The sequence below is a fragment of the Octodon degus genome, unplaced genomic scaffold, assembly GCF_000260255.1.
Source record: "Octodon degus isolate 3935 unplaced genomic scaffold, OctDeg1.0 scaffold00321, whole genome shotgun sequence".
NCBI classification, from domain to species: domain Eukaryota; kingdom Metazoa; phylum Chordata; class Mammalia; order Rodentia; family Octodontidae; genus Octodon; species Octodon degus.
Window position 1 is genome coordinate 296,127 of NW_004524897.1, and position 24,243 is coordinate 320,369.

Sequence of the window (24,243 nt, forward strand, 5' to 3'; positions counted from 1 at the left end):
CTATATCTTGTAATATGAGAAACTACTTGGCAATAACAATACACAATGTACTAACCATTGTTACTCTCCTAAAATCTTGTTTTGAGATTTTGTACCACTGTTTTTTATTTTTTTTCTTTCTTTAAAATAAAAATAACTGATGTCAAAAAGAAAAAAAAAAAGAAATGCGGTCTACTGCAGAGTGGGCATGCTTTCCCCCCCCTGTTCTGTAACCAGCCTATAACTGTGATTTGTACTTTTCTTTATTCTTCCTTCATGAAAGTATATTCAAAATTTTTTAAGTTTAAACTCATTTGTTTGCTTTCATTAATACTTATTTTTACTTTTAGTCTTATTAATTATAGACATAGACCATTAAAAATATACCATGAACATACCTCACATATCTAGAGAAAACAGTCCTAAAATTTATTTGGAGCCAGAAGAGACCTAGAATAGCAAAGGCAATCCTACAAAACAAAAGCAAGGCAGGAGGCATTATATTCCCTGACTTGAAATTATACTACAAAGCTACTATAATAAAATCAGCATGGTACTGGCACAAAACAGACCCAATGATCAATGGAACAGATTGCAAGGTGCAGATACAACTACATAGTTATCCAGCTTATCTTTGACAAAGGGGCCAAATATGTTCACTGGAAGAAAGATAGCCTCTTCATCAAATAGTGCAGGAACAACTGGCTCTCCACATGCTGAAAACTAAAATTAGACCTGTGTCTATCACCATGCACTAAATTAAAGTCAAAATAGATTAGAGATCTAAACATTGAAACAGAAACACGAAAACTACTGGAACAGAAAATAGGTGGAAATCTTGAAGACATAGGGATAGGCAGAGAATTCATGAACAAAAACCAAACTGCACTGGAAATATTTCAAAGAATAAACAACTGGGATCTCATTTTGATGAGAAGTTTCCTGCACATCAAAGGAACTCACCAGCAGAGTGAAAAGACAACCCAAAAGTTGTAAAAAAAAAAACATTAACAAACACTCAGACAAAGGAATTTTATCTAGAATATACAAAGAACTGAAAAAATCTGGCCCCCAAAATTGAAAGACCCAACCCAAAAATGGGCATTTGAGATGAATACACACTTCTCAGAGGAAGAAATATAATTTGCAAAGAAATACATGAAAAATGTTTCACATCATTGGTCATTCAAGAAATGAAAATGAAAACAACATTGATATAGTATCTCCCCTCTAAAAGAATGACTGCCATGAAGAAATAAGCCAGAATAATGGATAAAAAAGATGTGGTGTTTTTATACAATGGAGTATTACTCAGGTATAAAGCAATATAAATTTGAGGCCTTCATTAGTAAATGGATGCAACTAGAGGCTATACTCATATGTGAAATAAATCAGACCCACATGTGTAGATATCATATTGTCTCCCTAGTGTAAGAACCTGAAAGAATAAATGAAATCTGAAAGGTATAATAGATATGGTAAAATGGAAGGAAACTGAACATAAGTGAATAGACAGCAAAGATAAGGTAAGAGAAAAAGAGGAGAAAAGAGGGAAAATCATGTAAGTGTGTATCCAGGATGGCTCAGATGATTGTACTACTAATTCCATCAGTTCTGTGATGATAGCAATTAATGTTTAAAATTTGACTTTGACTAACTCTATATGCTAATATCTATATCTGGGCAACTACATCGAAGACAGCAATGTGTAATACGGAAACCACAGTTGAAAAGCTCTGATCCTATTCTATATGTGTAGCATTTCCACTGTCTTATCAATTATGATTATACTCTCTTCAAAATAAATTTTTAAAAAGTTAAAAGGACACAAAAAATTAAGTTTTATTGAAAACAAGTGTTAATGCTTGTCTGTCCCATCTTGCATACCTATATCTGTTAATCTGAGCAACAGATTAGATGATAAAAATACATAATGTAGCAACTATTGTTAATTTGCTATTATTCTTTTGAAAATCTATATCATATATATTGTTCTATGTTACTTTGTTTCTGTCTTCTGTATTTTACCATATCTATTATACCTTTCAGATTTCATTTATTCTCTCAGGTTCTTACACTAGGGAGACAATATGATATCTACACATGTGGGTCTGATTTATTTCACATATGAGTATAGCCTCTAGTTGCATCCATTTACTTATGAAGGCCTCAAGTTTATATTGCTTTATACCTAAGTAATGCTCCAATGTATAAAAAACCACATCTTTTTTATCCATTCTTTTATCCATTTTTGCTATGTGTTTATGCCTTTTTTGTTGTTCATATTCTTTGTAATAAAATAAAATCTATTTAAATAAGTCATTTGTTCTTATTTCATAATTACCATATGGATCTTCATACATCATTCTAGTTCTATTTCCTATCTATCATCAAGTTTCGAAACTTTTCTATAGGTCCTTTGAAATGCATATAAATAGGAAGTAAAATTATTGAAAAGAGGAGGTAGTTATTATCTGAGAGAAAAGCAGTCTGTATGGAATGAACAACAAGGGATCAGGAAAAATGGCTTGGTATATTGGAATATAAGAAAGAAGGCCAGAATAAATAAAATAAAACAAGGGAGAACATGTGACATCAAATTAAATTAAGGTTAGGTATGGGTCAGACATACAGGAGCTCATTGGTCAAGATGAGGAGTTTGGATTTTGTTCTAAGTGTAGTAGGAAACCATTGATGCTTCTGAGGAAAGAAGTGAGATGATACAATTTACTTAAAAAATTTTTATACTCTATGTGGAAAGGGTATAGGGATGCAAAAGTTGAGGCATGTAGAGTATCATGATGGCTCAGGTGAGAGACATGGTGGCACTATGTAAAATAAAAGCAGTTGTGGTCATAATGGAAGTTGGATGGATTTAGGATATATTTTTAAGGGAGAGCTAGTAGCACTTGCTGAGGGATATAATAGGAAGTATTTAAAGAAGAGGACCAAGGGGTAGTTTAGATGTTTAGCTTGGAAAACTGGGTAAATGTCATTTTGATAAAGAAGAATGAGAAAGATATCTGAAGAGAATAAGAGTTCTGTTTTGACCATGTTAGATTTGAGTTCCCCATTAGACAAGTGGGAGATACTAAGTAAGCAGCTAATTATATGAATCTGAAGCTTTGGGGAGATGTCAGGAATTGAGAGATGATAGTTTTGGGGCTAGATGGAGAGAGAACAGATAAGAGGAAAAAATGACACAAGTCCAAGCTCAGGATAACTGCACATAGAAAAGGAAGTTCCAGTGCTTTGGGAGCAGAAGAGGAGGAATGCCCCATGGTTTGGGGAAAAAAAAACAGGAGAAGAATCATTAAAATAAAAAGTCCTATTTCCAGAAAGAGTGAGTAGTCAATAGGATGGAATGCTGCTCAGTTGTCACCCTCACATGTTCATCTCTCTTTCTTTTTACTTTGGGAGGGAGTGGAGACCTTCATTACTGTAGACCAGACTGGCCTTGAACTCATGTAGCCCAGCCAGCCTTGAAGTCATGATTCTCTACCTCAGCCTCCTAAGTGCTAAAATTACAGGGATGCATCACCACAACTAGTTCTAAGCTCTCTTTGTCTAATCAGTGCTTCTAAAATAGAAGGAAGAAATATTGGCATATTTTGTGTAGGACAAATCTTAACTTTTCAGGACCGTCCCCCTTATGATAGGTCTTCAAGGATCTCTGGATCATGAGTCCTAAATGACAATAACATCTTGTAATCACTGTGATAACTAAAAATGCCTCCACCGTTTTTTAAAAAAGCTCCCTAGTGGCTCATACAATGATAATTCCTTTTTTAATGTTTGATCACTAGCTCTAATAATACACAGTAATAACTAAATAGCTATTGCATGAATGAAAGAGTGGATCCTTGTCATCAGTTGAAAAGCATACTTAAGACTCCCATTCTAAAGAGCTCCTCTAAATCATACCTATCTCTAGCCTTCTCTTCACTGCTAAACTTCCTCGAAGAGCCATCTCTATTTTCTGCTTTCCTTCCTCATTTCATCTCCCAGCTCTCTTCAATCTGCTATGTTTAAATCTCTGATTTTAAGTCCACCTTCCAATTTCTCTGTATTTCATTATGGGAAACCTTTTCAACTCTGCTAAATTTTATATTGTTTAATATTTTAAATGTATACTATTTGCACAATTAGAAATATATTGGGTCTACCAACAGTGGTTAACCTATGGCATGCGTGCTACAGTGGGATGTTTGTTACTATTATGTGCTCTTGTTGGCTGGCCACATAGCTCAATGGTCTAAAGTGCCTGCTTAGGCAGACTCAGGGACTGAGGTTCAATCCCTAGCATGCCATGCTGGCCCCACCCCTGGGTCAGGCTGAGATTGGGCAGGGTGGACGCACCTGTAGTCTCAACACTTGGGAGGCTGAAAACAGGAGGATCACTGCTAGTCCAATCTGTGTAGTGAGACCCTGTAGACCCTGTACTAAATACGTAAAATAAATGCCTTTGTCAATATAGACCCTCAAAGAGGAGCACAAAAATATTATGTGTCCATTTGAGCTCAAACAGTACCAATCTATGTCCAAGCTGATTTTTCCCCTTTTAGAACAATGAGTCACTTAGCAGAGAATATCAATAATTCTAGCCACATTCTTCTTTGAATTTTAGAAATAGTCTGTTGTTTAAATACCCATGAGTGAAAATAGGAATCCACTGACCTAGATCCTTAATGTGGACACCCCACTTCTTGCCACAAATAGTCCTATGGAGAAGCTAAGTTATCTTCCTAAATACCTTTGATACCTATAAAATATTTTTCTATACTCCTCAACTGGCACTTGAGCCTAGTGTCTCAGTCAGTCCTGTTCTCAGAACTAGGCAGGTTCTCATTCTTTCCTATTTTTTTTCTAATGGATTTTTAATTTTCCCCATCATCTTTCTACATCTAAATCTTCCACTAGCCCAACTTCATTGTAATGATCCAATTTGCTGTGTTTATCATTATCTGGTTGAGAAATGAAATAAGAATTTATAATGCCTGCTTAAACTCTGTCTCCCATTATTGATATCATTCCATGAGCCTCTTACTTTTTACCTAGTTAGCCTCATTCCAGGAATTTTATAGTATCCCTCCAAAGTCCCTATCCCAAACATACATACATAGGAGTGCACACAAGCACGCATACACGCATGCACGCACACACACACACTCACACACACACACACACACACAGGCATACAGGCACACATACACACAACCTTAAAATCACATCTACTTTATTCCAAGCCTGATGACAAGCCAACATTCTATATACTGTGTGCTTTAACATCTGTGGAGAGCAAACATCAACTGTGAAAATCAGCACACCTAGTTCCTTTCTTCTTTGGTTCCCCATGTATTTGTGTTTGTAATAGCCGACTTGACATTTCTAACACGAATTTCCATAGGATTCTCAAAGAATGTAATCAAAACATAGTGTCTCTCTCCAAGAACTTTCTCTTCTTTTAATATTCCATACATCACCCCCACAACACACAAAGCTATCCTCTGACTACTAAATGCCCTCTCCAAAATAATAAGTGGTAATTTAAAAATTGTGGAATGCAAGGATGAGCAAAAAGCAGCAGAAAGCACCTCTAAATCTACCATGTAGAGATAATAACATTCCATTCCCATGTCTTGACAAAGGCCATCATTATTCGCCTACTCATCAAGCTACAAATCTGACTCCTGCCTTCTCCTTTACATGTAACGTTCAGCCACTTTCCAGGTCTATCAATATTCACACTGAAATGTCTATGGAAACCATTATTTTCTCTCCATTCCTGCTGCCACAGCCCACTATTATTTCTCTTGCCTGTAATAATGCAATTGCCATTTTTCCCAAACTCACTTATCTCCCATCAGAATCACTACTAAATTCTGTGTTCACATTGCCACTAGAGTTGTTCTGAAATATGCATCCAAGGGAATTTGCCCACTTTAAAACATTTACTAATTCTAATGCCTGCAAAATAAAGTCCAAATTTTGTAGTGCTTCAATCTGCGTAGGTAGTTTAAACACTAGACTTATCTTTCTCACAGTTCTGGAGGCTGGAAGTTACAAATCAGGGTGCCAATATGGTTGGGTTCTAATGAGGTTGCTTTTTCTGACTCACAGACAGCTGCTTACTCTCTGTATCAATTACATGATGGAAAAAGGGTGAGCAAACTGTGAGTGCCTCTAATCCCATCACGTGGGCCCCCCATAACTCTAAATTTTACACTTGGATTTTAGGGCTACAGTATATGAATGAGAGGAATACAGTTTAGTCCATAGCACATGGTATGACACTCAGGGGCTTACACAGCTAGCCTGAAGTCATTTGTTCTGTTTTATCTAATGCATTACTTCATGCTAATGTGTTCTGAGGTTCCAGGAATATCAGTTATCAAAATACACTGTCTACTTTCATAAACCTATGTTTTTGCTCATATTGTTCTCTTTGCATGGAGAGCTTTTCCTCTTTTGACACGCCACAAATTATTTGTCTTTCAAATGTCTGAGTCAAATGCCATGTCTATTAAGTCAGCTTGAACTTCTCATCTTTACATTCATATCACTTTACTAATCTTGGTTCAAATCTGTTAAATGATAAAAGTGCAATTGTAAGGAAGTTATTTAACTTTTTGTGCTTTAATAGCTTCATCTATAAATGGAACATAATTTATAAAAAATAGAACATCTATTTCATAGGATTGGTGTGGGGATCAATGAGTTACTGTACATAAAGTTCTTAAAAGAAATGCCTAACATGTAAAGCGTTTATATAAATCATTTGCTATTATTAATATTACATAATGTTAAGTGAAAATATCCAGACACAAATGCTTATTTATACTATATAAATGTAGGGATCCCACTATAAACACTCTAGTGACCTTGCACTATTCACATGTGCTATGTAGATAAGGCTCAAGTACAGTGTGACCCAGGGCTTGGCAGAACATCCTGAGATCTTCCCGTAACAGAAAAACAGGCAGTCTTTTAGGAGCTGTCTCAATGCTGTTTCTTATCTACTTCTCTGCCTTGTGGGAAGCTCCTATCTTGCAAGAGGCAACTTTGAAAGTTTCTCACCCTGCTCCTTGTTTCAGTAAGAGACAGAACTTTCCACTTCACTACAGATGCAAACTATAAAACATCTAGCTGCAGTCTAGAATTGGGTCTTCAGCAACAGACTCATATTACCTGTGATCTGCCTACTTTGTCTTAATCTTATTGGCAAAAGGACTTCAGGAGTGGATACTACGCTTATCTTGCTAATCCTGTGTAAGTAGTAAACTGTTTCTTTCAATGGTAGGGGATCACTGTTTATTAGATGAATCTTTCAAAGTTTGACAAAGATCTCTCAGTAGTTCCAACTGTACTACTGCTCCAGAACTGCTTGATGCTTTGACAGTAAGTATACTGAAAGAAGGAGAACTTTGCCTGTTTTGTTCAAAACTTGGGTGTTCAAGGGCCAGCCAGATAGCTCAACAGACTAAAGCATCTGCTTAGGCAGGCACAGGGACCAGGGTTCGATCCCTGGCATGCCTTGCTAGCCGCGCACCCAGGGCGTGCCGAGATGGCAATTGAGACTGGGTGTGGTGGCCCATGCCTATAATTCCAGTGCTTAGAAGGCTGAAAACAGGAGGAACACTATGAGTCTGATCTGTGTAGCGAGACCCTGTAGACCCTGTACTAAATACATTTAAAAAAATGGGTATCCAGTATCTGGTCCATATTATCTGGCACATAGTAAGTGCCTAATAAATATTTTTAATTTTTTTAAATGTTTTATTTATTTATTTGGTACAGGGTCTCACTATGCAGGTTGGACTTGTAGTGATCCTCCTATCTCAGCCTCCTCTGTGCTGGGATTACAGACATATGGCCAGCACACCTGGTTTCAGTGGTTGGCATGACACACCTGGGGTACCAGGGTCAGCAAGGCATACAGTACCAGGGATCAAACCCCGTTCCTTGTGCTTGCCAGGCAGGTGCTTAGACTGCCAAGTTATCTCCCAGCCAATTATTTTTAATTTTAAAAATTATAGCAAGCAGTAATGCATATGTATTCAAAGATATGCCATCAAGGATATATATTACACTTCATTATTAATGTTATCTTTTTATTAGTACATCTTTGCAGTGCATACATTTTATAATCATCTTGAGGAGTGAGCATATTTACAGTTTGGTTCTTTTTGTTTAAATCCCGTTCCCTCTCCCTTCCTTCTCTCTTCCTCTGAATCCTCTTTCCCCATTTTTGTTCTCTCTGATATGCTAATTTCATCTCATGTTTATGGCACATAATGTTTGCATTCATTAAAGTTATTAGGTTCCTGTAGATGTCATATATTTGTTCCACTTATTTCCCCTTCCCCTTTACTCCTCCTCTCACCTTGATTCTTTTGGACCATTTTCCATTTCTAAGACATCTACTCCCTTATCGCCTTCCATCCATCCTTTATTGTGCTCTTTGTTTATATTTTGCCTTAATCCAGTGAGAGATACTATATTGTGTTTAAGATTCTGCATTTGATTTATTTCACTCAATATTATATATTCTAGGTGCATCCATTTTCCTACAATTGTCTCAAATTTGCTCTTCTTTATCTCCATGTAATATCCCATTATATATAAATACCACATTTTCTTTATCCAATCATCTGTTGATAAGTATACAGGTTGCTTCCTATATTAAACTTTATTAATTGTATTCCTATAAATATTCATATGCATGTGTCATTAGAGTATGATGTTTCAGTTCTTTGGGGAAGATACATAGGAGGGGGACAGATGTGTCATATGGAATTTCTAATTTTAGTTGTTGCATGAGTTGCCATAGTGATGTCAATATTATTTTGTACTAGTTTACATTCCCACCAACAGTGTGGGACGGTTCCTTTCTTACCACAGCCATGCCAACATTTGGAGAGAGATTTTTTTTGGCTAGTTTTGGCTGATTTAAGAGTGGCTGTGGTGCAGCTTGTGCAGCTGGGGATTGAACCATGGTGCCCTGCTCCTGACTGCATTTGCCCAAGGGCCCCTTTAAACAACTGAGATATCTGGCAAGTCCCTCCCATGCCAATATTTGTTGTTTTCTGATGTGACAATGACCATTGTTTCTAGTGTAAAATGAATTAACATTTGTCTTGGTTACTTTTCCTTCATTGCTTGGACAAAATCCCCAACACCTAGACTTAAGTAAGGAAAGGTTTATTTAGCTCACAGTTAGTGGATGTTTCAGTCCACACTCAGCTGGCTCCAAGGCAGACTGGCACAGGGCAGAGGGCAGCAGTTCATGGGGACTGAAAACAGCAAAGTTCAAAGGGAGGAGCAGCTGCTGCAGCAGATAGCAAGCCCGTCTCCCCTCCTTACATTTGTTGCAGATTATTTGACCTAGAGTGGATGTAGCATGCATACCCATAATCCCAGCATTGGGTCATGAATTAATCATAAACTGTAGAAGCCACCCCATGATTTCATGAGGTTTTGGGGGAAAATCTAGACACAAACAGTAACAACATTGTTTTAATTTCATTTCTCTAATGGTCAGGGAGATTGAACATTTTTTCATATATTTCCTGGTCATTTGCATTTCTTCCTCTGAAAAGTATCTGTTCATTTCACTGGCCCATTTCCTAATTGGATCTTTTATTTTAGGTAGACTGATTTTTTTGTTCTTTATACATTATAGATATTAGTTCTTTGTCCAAGGAATAGCTTTAAATATTTTTCTTAACAGTAGTAGCTTTGTAAGGAAAGATGGAAAGTATAGATAAGGAAATCATGAAAAGAGTAATAAAATAAGGTAGAGGTCTTCTCAAAGGTGTATATGTCACCTACAAAAAAGTGCTGTATGTCTATTATTCTTCAATTTATTTGCACTACTATTTGATACCCTGTAAGCATGTCCCTAACTTCTCAACTATAATATAAAGAGGAGAGACTAGATTAGTATTCTTCAAACTGTATTCCAAGGAACTGTTCTTTTATGAGATGCATCTCGAGTGGTAGTACCTTTTTAGCTAAGGGATGGTGCTTTTATGTGTTTTATTTTCTGAGATTTCTCATAAAATTATATTTGAACAAAAGCTTGACAGAAAATATTTTAATAAAGTCTATAAACCATCGATTAGCTCTAGGTCTGAAATACCTAAGTATAGATTAAGTGTTTTTAATTTAAAAATTATAGCAAACAATGACACTTGGTAGCTATAAACTTGGGAGCAATGCAGTGGAGAATAACAGGGCAAGCAGAATTTGAATAAGGACACTTTGGGCTTTGGTGTTAGAAAAACAATTTGGTGAAGATATAGACATTTTTAAATTCAGCTTTTGTTTTGTAACATCACTTGATTCAGGATTAACCTCAACCCAATTAAAAACACACCGAGACATATAATAGTCAAGATTCCAGGATTAATAAATCTCACCTTCTTTTTTTGGTGACTTTTTCCCCCCAAATTTTATTGATAAATAAATAGCAATGAGATGGTTTCAAATCAAATTGGTAGGACAGTTTCAATAACTAACACATTGCATACATTCTTCCTAGTGATTAATTGCTGTGCAAGATGCGGACATGATATCCTATTTACAAACATCATTAGAACAAATCACTCTATTCATTAAGAGAATGTAACTATATATCTATCCCAACCACTTTGAATACACAGATACAAAATGGACATTCATCTGTATCCCCTTTTTTGTTAAGTTCTGTTATTTGAATATTATAGGTGTGTAAACTCAGCAAAATATTCTAAAAGAGTCCTGTAGTCCATAATAGTACTGGGTCTTCCGCTTGACTGGCAATGTCAGAAATTGTTGACCTGAGTCCCCTACAGCTCAACATAAAACCATGGCTTTACTTCTTATATTTCATTTTTATACTTTTCTGCTGGATGGTTAAGACCAAGGTAAATCAGGACTTATGCAACAAGAGTTGTAGCTTTTGGGTCTGATAAGGTCAGTGAAATCCCCTCAAGATTTATCCTGAGATCCTGTACCTCCGATTGTAGAACTTTTGTCAGGGTCAGCCATATGGATGAGTCATGGCCATTGCTTGGCCAATGTACTCTCTGTGAAAGCCTGAGAATCTTACATTCTTATGTGGAATCCAGAAACATTAAAAAAGGTGGTCCTTTTGAATTTTTAAAGCCTAAATAACTCCTTGTACTTAAATTATACTCCTATTGATTACCTCAGCTTAAACAAGAGTATAAGCAAGATATTTTTTCTGAAAGTGTCTGGATTGGAATATTACATATAGACAAGGTTCAAGACTCAAATCAAATATTTAACCAAGTCTAAGGTACAATTTTCCTCACATTTTAATGTTTCTGGTATTTGGATATATTACAACATCAATGAGTACATTTAATGTAGTAGTGTATACATTTAGCACAAAACATTGATATTAATTTATGGGTACACATATACCTTAATGATATCTTAGAAGGAAATATATTATTAATAGGAATAAGAAACATAAATTTGAAAAAATATAAAAGAAACATAAATTTGAGAAAGAAGTACTGGAGATGGGGTTCACAGTTTCTCTTACTCTGAGTCTTTTGTTCTTTTTCACAATACTGGGAGTCAAACCTAGGCCTTGTATATGCTAGGTTAATGTGATACCTCTGTGCTACATACCCTCAGCAAAAAAATACAGCATTTTTTAATGGAAAAAGCATCTATTTTTAAGTCAGATTACAAGTTAACACTGGGTGTACTTACTCTTGTTCTTTGTTACATTCACTGCTTACTCAAATGTGTTATGCTGTTTAATGTCTGGATAACTTTTCATGTTCTTTTATTTCTGATTAGAGTGCCCTGCTTGGAATGCTGTCTACTGTGAAAATCTTATTCACTCACAGTTAGTTGATCACTCTCTGCTTGACGTCACCATGTATCTGAAATATGGCTCTATATATGTTGTTACCATGCTGAATTGCAATGTTTCCTTAGTTGTCTTATCATACTTATTGTAAATGTCTTGGGGACAATTTTCTGTTTCTTACTTTTCATGTTATCTTAGTACTTAGAACTAAATACTTAGTGATTGGTGTGTAGTATCATTCATTGAGTACTGTATTTAAAGACTGAATAAATGAAGAATGAAATAGAAAGAAAGGAAAACACCAGAAAAAAAGAACAATATGTAAGAAATAAGGTGCAATAGTCCCAGAAAATGTTTCATTTACTGCTTGCCTTCAGTAATGTCCATGCTTTTCCTAAACCTTTTAAACTTCTAGTAATAGACTCACAATTACCTACATTAACTTTAACTGTTATTAATAAAACTAGTTCATTTATGCTAATTTTATCTCCCCAATCAATCATAAATTCATTACAAGGTAGGATCAAGTCTTCAGTACAAACTTATTGAGTCTGAGATAAACTGTATATTCCTATTATGAGTTGTGATTTAGTCTCCAAGATTCTTTTTAGTATACTTTTTAACAATAAAACTAGTAATAATTTGCATGAGAGAATAGGAAGGATCATAACAGTTTTATTTATCTAGAACCTAGAATTTCCCAGAGCTTAAAGCTATCCCCAATAGTAGATATCGAATACATAATTTTACAGAACTTTAAGATGGAGAACTTGGAATATTACTGGTAAAACCCTGGGAGCTAATTATATCAAGATCACTTGAAATCTTAACTCATTAGAATTTGAAAAATCTGACATACTTAAAGTCACTAGTCTCATTATGTTACTTGATTCAATTGAATGTCTTAGATTTTGCTATTAAGAGACAACTTCAAGTTCATCTTAAAGAGAAATTCCATTTATCATTTGCTTAAAGAAGAAAATATGAAGCATTTTTATGGGCATTTCAGCATTTTATAATGTAAGAGAGGATGGAAAAATAATCATAGCCCCAGATTTCAAAAAATATATTTTTAACATCAGAGTTACTTGTGTATGCTGCCAAATTATGCTGAATTCTACACTTTGGGTTTGGATCAGACTTTTTAAAAAGATCATCATGAGGGTCAAAATGGCAGTAGTAAGGTAGTATCATTGATATTGTTAATATTACTATTGTGTTATACAGAAACATTGATTTGGCAAAGGCTATTCCTCAGTGCTGTGCATTCGAACAAGGGAGCCAGGTAACATTTAAAACATCTTAACAGTTTAAATCAGAAGTTCGGATCCAAAACTTAAGAAGAAAATAGTATTTAAAATCCCTCATTGCAAGCTGAGCCATTACCAAAAAATATATGAATAAGCAAGAAGACAGGCTGAGAGAAGGAAACTTTTATTCTGATTGCCTAAGAGTTCAGCAGAAGGTAATAACCAATAAGATAGCACACATGAGAAAATAAATAGAATGAAAGAGTTTTCAGGTCAATCTAATTATGTAATTTTAATAGGACTAGAAATTATGTATTGTCTCTTATGATTTTATTATGCTCATTTGTAAATCTAATCAAATGTGTAAACTTAGTTGATTTTTGTACATCCCATCAATTTTAAACTGTTCTATTATTCCCTTAGGACCTGGAACATAGCAACCACTATTTATGAAGAGTTTGCAGCCTTACATACAATATTATGTACATAGCAGTCAGACAATTTAGCTATAATAACCATACAAAAACTAGAGAAGAAAGGCTTACCACTAGCTCTTGACAACATGCTGTTGAAGAGTCTTTTCTTGTCAATCCTAGATACACATCCTCTGTTCCTACGGGCTGTTTGAATATAATCTCATACCTGAAAAAAGTCAGTGAGAATAGACTCGACTGAAAAAGCAGTTTCTTATCACAGAACAAAAAACTAGAAACTTATGAGGAAATTCTATTATGCAACTTAAAAGACAAATTAAATGCTGGCTGGTTTTCAGACATGCAGCAGAACATAAAAGAATAGAAATTTAGAAACATAATAAAAATCAAAACATTGAAAAGCCAAATATTATTTTGTATTTACTTTCTAAAATAAAGTTTAACACAAATAAAGCTTAATTTTTTATACAATTAAAACAGCTTGCAGGAATTTCTAAAAACGTTAAAAGTAGAATGCAGTAGCTAGAAAATGACTGGTTCCAAAAAACAGGATTAAATTCATATTTTGAAACCTTCCTCTGCTAATTTTGAATCACAGATTTAGAAAATCCACATTAAAGGCCTGGTGATATCTCTCAGTGTGTGCTAGAGTGATTAGGTTAGGCCCTGGGTGCAATTTCAAGCAATGGAGAAAAGAAAGAAAAGGCGTATAGCTTTGGTCAAGTCACTAATTCATAGAGCCTTGGCTTCTACATTTGTATGATTAATGGGCGGTGTAGGTAGTTGTTAACTAAATTATCTCTACTGTCTTCTATACTTAGGAAATGGTACAATATAAAAACTGGTAATGTAGTCAGCACAGTTACCTATAGTGTTTAGAATCACCCTACAGAATTATTCATTCAGTAAAAGATCTTCCTTGTATTTCATACTATATAAAATTCATGTATCTTTCCTTCTTCCTAAATTTGGGTTCCTAGGGATAGAATGGTTTATAGGAGCACCCTTAAAGAAGCAACCCATCTTTTCAGATGGAATGAAACAAATATGTAAGTCTCTTTCTTTTCTTCTTTTTTTGTTTTCTTAGTGGTATGGATGGAAGCCAAGGCCACATGCATACTAGCTAAGCACTTTATCACTGAAGTGCATATGCAGTCCTACAAATTATTTTTTTCTGTTTAATTCCACCTTAGTGAAGAAACAGTAATTTTCTAGCTAGAAAGACTGAAGGAGTAGATAGAAATTCTGACCACTTGCAAATGAGAATGCCCAAGATTGAAAAAGGAATGTTTCTGAGTTTAAATAAGACTCGTAATAGGCAAACTATTTGATATGTGGCACTTTTCTCTTAATAGACTATAATGTCTACCAACTATTTACAAAGGTGAAGCAGGTTAAAACAAGCAGAAAGTACCTATCCATATGTTGTTGACTCTCAGGTATGTTTGCTTACTTTAACTTTTACTTGAAGCTCCAAAAGCAATTTCCTAACTGTCTACTGTGTAGGTTTGCCTTGATGTTCCAAAGGCATCTCAGAGTCTATACAGGCAGGACCATGCTTACGACCTCTCTAACTACCTATAGGTCCTGTTACGGTTAAGGCAATCATGATTTATTCAAGTCACTCAAGCTAGAAATCTCAGTGTTCTTGACATTTTATTCTCATCCACTACATGCAATCAAATACTGAATCTTTCTTTAAATTTTCAATAACGCCCCTCATACTTCTCCCCAAAGTTAGTGCGTTAGTTGAGGTTCTTATTATTTTTCGAATGGCCTATTGTGAATCTTATTTTGTAAACTGCCTGCCCATGGTCTTTACCCATTTTCCTCTTTACCCATTGGGACACTTGGAAATGTACTTTCTTAAAGAAGAACATAAAGATAAAAATTTTATAAAGCAATTTTCTCATGTCTTGGCTGGAGTTATTCATTTAAAACTTTTGTGGATATTTTCTTTAGATAACATAAAACATCAGAATGAAAAGTGAAAATTTACTCAAATTTGCTGTTTGCCACAAATGGATGTGTATTAGATAATATGAAATGAGCAGCTTGCTTCTTACCTTTCACATGGCTATGTGGGCACCATATAAAAATAACCTGAGTTTTAATTTCTTTATTCTTAAAACATAGACAGAGATGTTATTTTAAAATACCCTTTGATTTTAACTAGGTTTACAGTTTTTTGATGTCTTTTTATTTGAAAGCTAGATACTTCTTCCTAGTCAATCATCTGTAGTCTCCCACTGTTTCTATTTTCAGAGCTTATACTGAAGAAAGCATAGGGTTTTTTTTTTTTCAATATTGGGCAGTTTTGTAGTCAGGGTTAGAAAAGCTGCCAGGTTACTTGCCATAAAAGTTTTTTAAAACAAAATAGTTTATAATTTAGTACATACTGACTTTGGTTTTCTAGTTATTCTAAACAATCATGATTTCATTTTAAATTAAATATATTTAAAAGTCTATTTAACCATTAATTTCATCTATGTATATAAATAAACTTTAGATTTCTTAAAAATATAAGATGAGGCTTTTCAAAAATCAGAATAAAATTTTTTGTTATAATTCTAATTTTATATCTATAATTTAATAATAATGAAACAATTCAAACTAAAACTTGAATCCTACTTGCAAAATGCACTGCATACTAAGCATAATACTGAAATATCTAATAAATAAATCTGGGTAACAATTGATAATTTGAGGGGGGCATAGCTTTTACTGAAATGGTAGCCTGTTCAGCAATTAAAAGCCAACCCTTGACACAAAATAGAGGACTATAATTTGGTTTCTATTGATGCTTGCAAGTTAACGGGATGCTTTCTCCTACTGGTACTTTCACAGTTTACAACAGACCGGTATTACATATAAAGTATAGTGGAAATGACTACTGTATATTTTTTATTTTTAGTAGGTAAATACTAAAAGGAAGGTATTGTGTTTCATTATTTGTTTCTTCTCTAGAAGGGGAAAATCCTCAATTACACATGTTTTGTATGTGTGTGTGTGTGTGTGTGTGTGTGTGTGTGTGTGTGTGACTATAGTATTACCTTTTGTATGATATAAATTACTTTATGAATCTTGTGAAAAGCATAATAATATCAGATGACACATATAACTTCAACTCCTAAACACATTCTCAGCTTTATTTGACTTACTCTGGGATTTCTCGAACATCCCACATGTCGTCATACTCTGCTCCTTCGGGAACCTCTTCTGGAGTCCAGATGTCCTCACTATTTTCATCACTGGCTTGAGCAATGACTATAAAGAAAAATAACATGAAGCTGAAGCTACTGATTATTTTCCTCCTCTAAAGGACTCGTGTTCTTTATGCCATTTTAGAATAATTGAAATAAAACATACTCCATTTGTAATCACTAGTTTGGTTTTTTAGCCCAAACAAGACTAAAGTAGTAATAACTAACTATTATCAATACAGACCAACACCTTGAGGAATTGTAATACTAACAGGATGAAATACATAAGCAAAAAGATGACAATGAGAAACTTCATAACCCAACTACCTGGTAATAGTCAGTGTTGGCATTCTGGTAATGTTTATCGTTCTATTCTCTTATATATATGTAATATACAGATATAATTATATAGGCAAATATGCAAATAAAATATACATTTTTTCAGAAACATAAATAGGATTATATGTAAAATATTTTCATGTAAAAGAAAATATCAAACAATCTGATTTGGATAAGAATATATTATGTTGCATTTTGCTTTACTATATAACAGTCCTTGGATCTATTTTCTTTGCAAGCATGACATTTTTAAAAAATAACATGTGTGAAAAAAACTAAGAGCAGTGGATGCAGCAATTATCTTGAATTCAATATTTTCCTCATGTACACATGAACTTTAAAGAAAATCTCTATCATTTGTCATTTATACAATATCAAGCAGGTGCTTAGATTTCTATAGTGATATTCAAATGATTAAAAGCAGACATGTTCCAGTAGCCATACAAAAACCCAGCTTGGACTTGTTCTATTGTGTCATCAGATAGAAACCTGCATTAGGTGCAGAACATTGAGTCTCTTCAACCATTCCCAGAAATGCACCTGGTTGTCAGGATTTCAATTCTGCTAATTCTTTCTAAATTATCTGCTTGTATCTAACATGAGCTTTCCAAAGCCTAAGTACAAATTTATACCTAACATTTTACATACGACTCATTACCATCCAAATCCAGTGATTATTAGAGCTACATTAAGGTCAGCACAGAAATACATTCAAATTTGAACCAATATGCCATATAGTGAATATATCTCAGGTAAGGTAAATAGCCTCATGAGAACATGACACGATAATAACTGAAAATTTAAAACCACTCTCAGACTTCATTTTAGACATTATTTTCCACACTTTTTCCCAGATAATCTTTTACAATGAGCTAAATTGGTGGGCAAAATTCACTTCCTTTCCCTGTCCATTTTCTAGTAACTGTTATCATAACCAACAAAATTAGTCTTCTACATTTTTAGATTTGCAATATGTTCAGCTCTGAAAATGTATAGCACAAAATATTAACAAACATTAATAATTTTATTTATTCTAGTTTTTTGGACTTGGGGGTTTTTGTTTTATTTTTGGTGATGGTGCTGGGGATTGAACAGAGACCTCTAACATTCTAAGGAAAGTGCTCCACTACTGAGCCAGGTCTCAAGTCCCTGAACATGTAATGTCTTTTTAAAGTAATCCCATCAACTTTAATTTAAAAACAATTCATTATGAGACAGAATTGTGTCATGATTTGTTTTATTGTCTGGTGCAAAAGCCTATAGCTCTATCAGAGCAGGAACTTTTTTTATTTTGATCACCACTGTAGTCTCAGATAATCACATGGCATGTTACCTACTAGGTTTTCAAAAATTATTTTTAATTAATTAATAAATTAATTCTATGAAATTCCCAAAATACAGGAAAGTAGAATGTGAAGAAACTGCGCATTTTGATAAATAGATTCAGAAAATGTTGTCTAATTACATATGACTTAGTCTTTTATCTTAGGAAATAGACCAAGAAATGTGGATAATTTGAAGTTAATTCATTTTTATTTTTAGAACTATCTCCTTGGAGAAGTAGGGTAAAAACATCTTTATAAATAAATTAGTATTCATCATTTTCATGATTATTTTAGTTCATCACTTTTTCCTTTTCAAAATAGTTTTTCAATTGGCAAAATTTTGATATATGCATCATATACAACACGATGTTGAAGTCTGTATATACTGTAGAATGGCTAAATGTAGACAATTGACATATATGCTCTACTTCACATATTTATCACTTATCTGTGATGAGAACACTTAAAAATCTATGCTCATATCAATTTTAAGTACATTTAATACACAATAAATAAGTCTTAATAAATACCAGTTTTAGTGTTACTCTCTCTATAATTTTGTTACCAAGGAAAATATGTTGTTTATATTGATCTGTGCTGCTATATTAAATAACATACCTTTGAGCTCTTCCACTTTTGATGGTCCAATATTACCAGGATTCATAGCTCCAATAGAAGATGAACAATTTGACTGGAGTTGAAAAAAAGTCCAACATTGTATAACTACTGCTTATAAGATGTATATGATTAATAACACTTTAAATATGTTAAGATTTCCACTTAAAGATTTTGATAAAAATTTCCAGTTTACTCATTGTTATTATACAGCAGAGAGATAGACTCCAAGTATTATTTTGAATGTGTTTTTCTTGTTCTTTCAAAAAGTACTCAGTTTAATAGACTCTGGGGCAGAATTGATTTTTGGTCAGACCAAATCCCCTGTTCCAGCTCAGTGAATCATGTATCCCTGGGGATACAGGAATGGGACACATTCATCTCTGTGAAGGTTAGAACTAAGTATTAGTAGAAAAGAGCTGACAAATTTTGATTTTGGCAGTGTCCATTTGTAAATAGACAGGGGGTAGAGGTATGGGGAACGTTTATAATATAAAGAACTAACAAGGCTAAGTATCCAGACTTTGAAGGATCCATGTGAAAGCCCTGATAACTGCTTTTATTTCTTTCCACTATGGAGATGAAACATTTTCCCATTGCACCGTCTCATGACACTTAATGCATTTATACAGCAACCTCAAACTAGTACTGTCAATTACAATCTTAACCACATTATTATTCACACAATACATGTTTACTTTGCCATTGTCTGTACAAGCTTATGCATGCCTACAACACTGGCCCTGACTCACAGTACAAAAACAGTATTCATTTTTCAACCAAACGTGGCACAAATTATATTACCAATATTGTGGCAACTACCTCATTGGTTCCTCTCAGGGACTTTTTGATATTTTATTTCTTACTAATTGTTCTCACTGACCTCAGGCTCTGGAGCACCAATTCACTCCACTGCCAGAAGCCAAAATATTCTTATCGCTTTGGATCCTTGTAAACTAGCATCTTTATCTGTCCTTTGTGAGACATCTGACTTCATCTCCTAAGTCTTCAAACATGTACAAAGTTAAAAAGTCCTGTTTGGGCAAGGGGAGTAGTGTCTGTTACTGAATGATGATGGAAAAGCTCACGTGAGTTTGTATTATGTTCAGTTATTCCAAGAATTATAAATCAGAAATCAGTAATATTTCAACAGTGTTTGACACAGTAACTATTCCTTTTCAAGAAAAAGGAGATTCAAAAGCTCTATGTATATGGATAAGGTATTACAATCATTTTACGTGAAAATCTCAAACAGCATTCTGGACACCTTTTTCCTTGTTTTTAATCACTAAGATCACATAAATATGTAGTACCTTTTAAAAATTATTAATAATTATACCAATAATTAATCAAGGCAAACCATTTCTTGGAATATGACGGTATTTGTTTTGTTCAGTGCTTCCTTCCACAGAAAATTAAGATAAATAGAAATAAAATCTTAAGCAATCCTCACAAAAACTGGCATGTTCTCCATAGACAGTGATGCTTGGATCAGTGTAACAGAACAAAGGGGAGTTTTGATTGGTTAACTTAATGAAAATAATGAAAAACAAAATTTTCAGTGAAAAGATGGAATAAGATAATAAAAACATTAAAAACTATCTGGCAATTGTTTTCTATAAGAGCATTATTTGAGTACTACAAATCTATAGCCAGTTATCTCAGCAATTTGTCTTGCCAATTCATGACACTTTGCAATTTGTAAGAGAGTCTGAACAATCTTGTCACAGTGTCTTTGGGGAGTGTTGAACCTTATTTCCCAAAGGCCTTAATATGCCCTCGGGAGTTTGAAAAACAATACAATCTCTCTCAATCTCCCAGATTCTTAACGAATAATTTAGAAGGACAGTGTAAATGAACTAGTGTGTATGCAACGGTTCTCTTGATAGTTACAGAGAGTTTATTTTCAAAAGCATACCACTCCTGTAATCATGCTACAGTCCTCCAGATTAATACATGTTAAAAGATGAAAGGCAGTTTCTCTCCTGGAAAATTTAATACTTCATTAGAAGCATTAATTATTCTCTCTCTGTTCTGGTACTTTAATTCTATATTCTTATAATATCTGCACTTTGTAGTCTGAATGACCTATTATCTTATAACCCAAATATATAAAATCATACATTATTATAATTTTCCTTATATATTGTACAATTCTGTAATAATATTGTTATAGTCTCTCTGCTCTCATACACATTCATCTTTTCTCCCAAGACCCATCTAGATATAAATAAACATCTACAGACATAAGCACCAAAAGGGACAGACTTTGTACCTAGGGTAAATCCTTATTTCTGAATCTGTTCAATTATAAGTTCTACTTTACCATAGTCAAGATCACTGTCTTTCAAACACTTAATGTACTTTTTAAATATACCATTCCTATCTTTCCTAGAATACAGAATTTTTCAAAATTGTCATTCTGACATTTAATCTGAGGTAGCAAATATGAACATGTTTCCCAACTTTTATTGATACATTGATTCCAACTTTTTCTCCTTTGTCCATATGTGTATATTTGTCTTTTTTTTTTTTTTTGCGGAACTGGGGATTGAACTCAGGACCTTGTGCTTGCTAGGGAAGCAATTATTCTACCGAGCCATCTCCCCGGCCCTTATATGTGTATATTTTTCAATGCTGCTATTAATGTCCTGATTTTTCTTTGGCTCTACTACAACTTTTCCCTGGCTAACACTTCCTGGTTCCTGATCCCAGCTCCATGTTGATCCCTTTCTCCCTTCTACGAATTTTATTTCCATCTCCTGTCTTGTTTAATTCTGCTCTGTTCCACCAAAGCTCTTCCTAGAGGGTAAAATGTCAGTCAAGTATTGATCTTAGCTATTGAATTTGACAAATATTTAGAAATATACTTGTTTTCTGACATTATAGCCACAAAGAATTTGGGGAGGAATCAACTGATATATGTATGTTCATATAAAATTGTTTATTCATGGTCATAGTGATTAAAAACTTCATTAAATAATAATGGAAATTAATACATTATGCTATAGTATGAGATTTCTGCCCCATACTTTGTCTTATAATAAGCAGTCTTACAGCCAATATTCAGTGGCATTTAAATATGAAGAAGAGGGGGTTGCGTCAAAATGTTTTAGTTATTCAGAAAGCCAATTTTAGTAATGTGTAGCTAATTTGCTTTAATATCTGGGTCAAAATATTTTCTGTTCTGTTTTCATGTGCAGATAATTTTTAAAAAATTAACAGGCTGGTACTTGGGGTTCCATTAATGCTTTATAATTGAAAATATTTGTTTTATAGAAATACTGCCTAGTGTAAAGAGTCCTAGATCCCACTCTTTGCAATGGTTGTCAAGCATTTTTTGACCATAAATATAAATGACAAACATTTTGAAATGTGGCTATTGCTACCATAGTTACAGAACTATTTTCCTATTCAGTGTTCGGGTGGTTTAGAAAAAAATTATAATTATGCTTGGCAGAGATGAAATAGAGGTTATACTTTCATGCATAATCAACCTTGCAACCTCCTGTGAATATACCAAATGACACAACTCTGTTCTCACAGCAAGGTGGGAACAAGTTGTTTAAATACAGTTCCACAATTTTGCTAAAGAGAACTAATCCACCTATAAGAATATGACCACCTGTTCAGAGTCAAAATCAACCTCTTCTTCAGGATAAAGTAGATTTGAGAGGGCTTGCAAAGCAGAAATAGAAGAAATAGTCGCAATTTCCATAGTTTCAGTCTTCGCGTTTTCAGATTCCATATTCTGAGGAAGAAAATAATCACAAATAAGTATTTTACTTTTCTATTTTATTTAAGAGGTAAAGTTTATATTGCCACAATTCCTTTCTTTGGTTGCTACTCCATTGTCTCATTTTTTGAAAATACTTGTAAACTTATTCAAATATGTGTTTTGCTAATACATTGACTTAGGGCAACAAGTAAATTCAAGCATGTAGCCTGCTTTATTAAAACTTCATATTCAGTCTAACAAGCACTCACTGGGTATCTACTATAATTGTTCTTGGGCTTTTGCATGCTTAAGAATCACTTAGAGACTTTAGGATTTAGCTCAGTGATAGAAATTTTGCCAAGTATGAATGAGACCCTAGGCTCAAGTTCTAGCATCACATAGAATCACATGGAAGGTGGTTAAAATTACAGATGCTTATGGGTTTTGTATTAGCATTTTGAAATGGACCATTCACATTCTTTTTATCTGTCTCACATATTTGTAGTTTAAGCTATATATTCCATTTATTCAATAGGAAAAAAAAGTTTTCTTGAGAGATATGCCCAAATAACCCTTACTTGTTTAGTACTTTTGCCTCAGACAACCTGCACCTTTCTGGTTTATGTGATAATGTTGTCTTGGTTACTTTTCTTTTCTTTCTTTCTTTTTTTTTTTTTTTTTTGGTGGAAATTGGGATTGAACTCAGGTCCTTGCGCTTGCCTGGGAAGCGTTTATTCCACTGAGCCATCTCCTCGGCCCCTTGGTGACTTTTCTTGTTGCTAAGAAAAAAATACTTGATACCCAAAGTTAAAGTATGAAAGGTTTATTTCAGCTTGTAATTCAGATGTTCAGATGTTTTAGTTCATGGATGCATGGCTCCAAGACAGGATGGTATTGTAAAAGGGCATCACAGAGGAGAAACAGTTAGTGGCAGGAAGAAGGTAGCAAAGTATGGGAAGTAGCAAGCAAACACAGCAGCCCTCTTTCTATCCCTTATATTTTATCCAGACTACCCACCTTTAGGTAGGACAGCACTCAAACTCAGGCTAGGGAACCCTACCCAGAACTATGCCAAACCAATCAGTGGGCTAACTTAGTAAGCACACATCCTTGATCCCAGCATCACACACTGGTTAACCCCAGAATCAAACACTCTAAATACAGCCACTTCTGTAAAGCCCCACCTATGACCACATGAGACTTTAGGGAGACATACAGACACAAGCCATAACAGATGTCTACCATAATATTGTTACCTGATAACTCTAGTGACTTAGTTTATTGATTTTAGTGAAAGTTCACATGTGATGAAATAATTGTTTTTCTGATGATAACAATAACACTATTTCTATCATAGAAAATCTTGGAAATAACACATTAAAAGTACAAACAAGAAAGTCATAGCTACGTACAATCTTAGCATCACTATATTAGACTTCTACATAATCTTAGCAGGGCAGGAAATTGAGGATCATTAAAAATCTCTGAGAGGTTAGACTTTAATGAATAATCTAAATAAAGATCATTTAGAATTAGGCCTATTGTTAGTG

General features: G+C 34.2%; 1 protein-coding gene across 1 annotated transcript in view; it reads right to left on the reverse strand.

The window, feature by feature from the left end:
• Pih1d3 (PIH1 domain containing 3) overlaps nt 1-24,243 on the reverse strand; it is a 53,187-nt gene that overhangs the window by 20,453 nt on the left and 8,491 nt on the right. Inside the window, exons 3-6 of the mRNA XM_012513099.2 lie at nt 22,601-22,726; nt 18,979-19,051; nt 16,655-16,760; nt 13,605-13,701 (exon numbers count right to left, since the gene is read on the reverse strand). Coding sequence (XP_012368553.2) covers nt 13,605-13,701; nt 16,655-16,760; nt 18,979-19,051; nt 22,601-22,726 — 402 coding nt within the window. The remainder of the gene's footprint in view (nt 1-13,604; nt 13,702-16,654; nt 16,761-18,978; nt 19,052-22,600; nt 22,727-24,243) is intronic.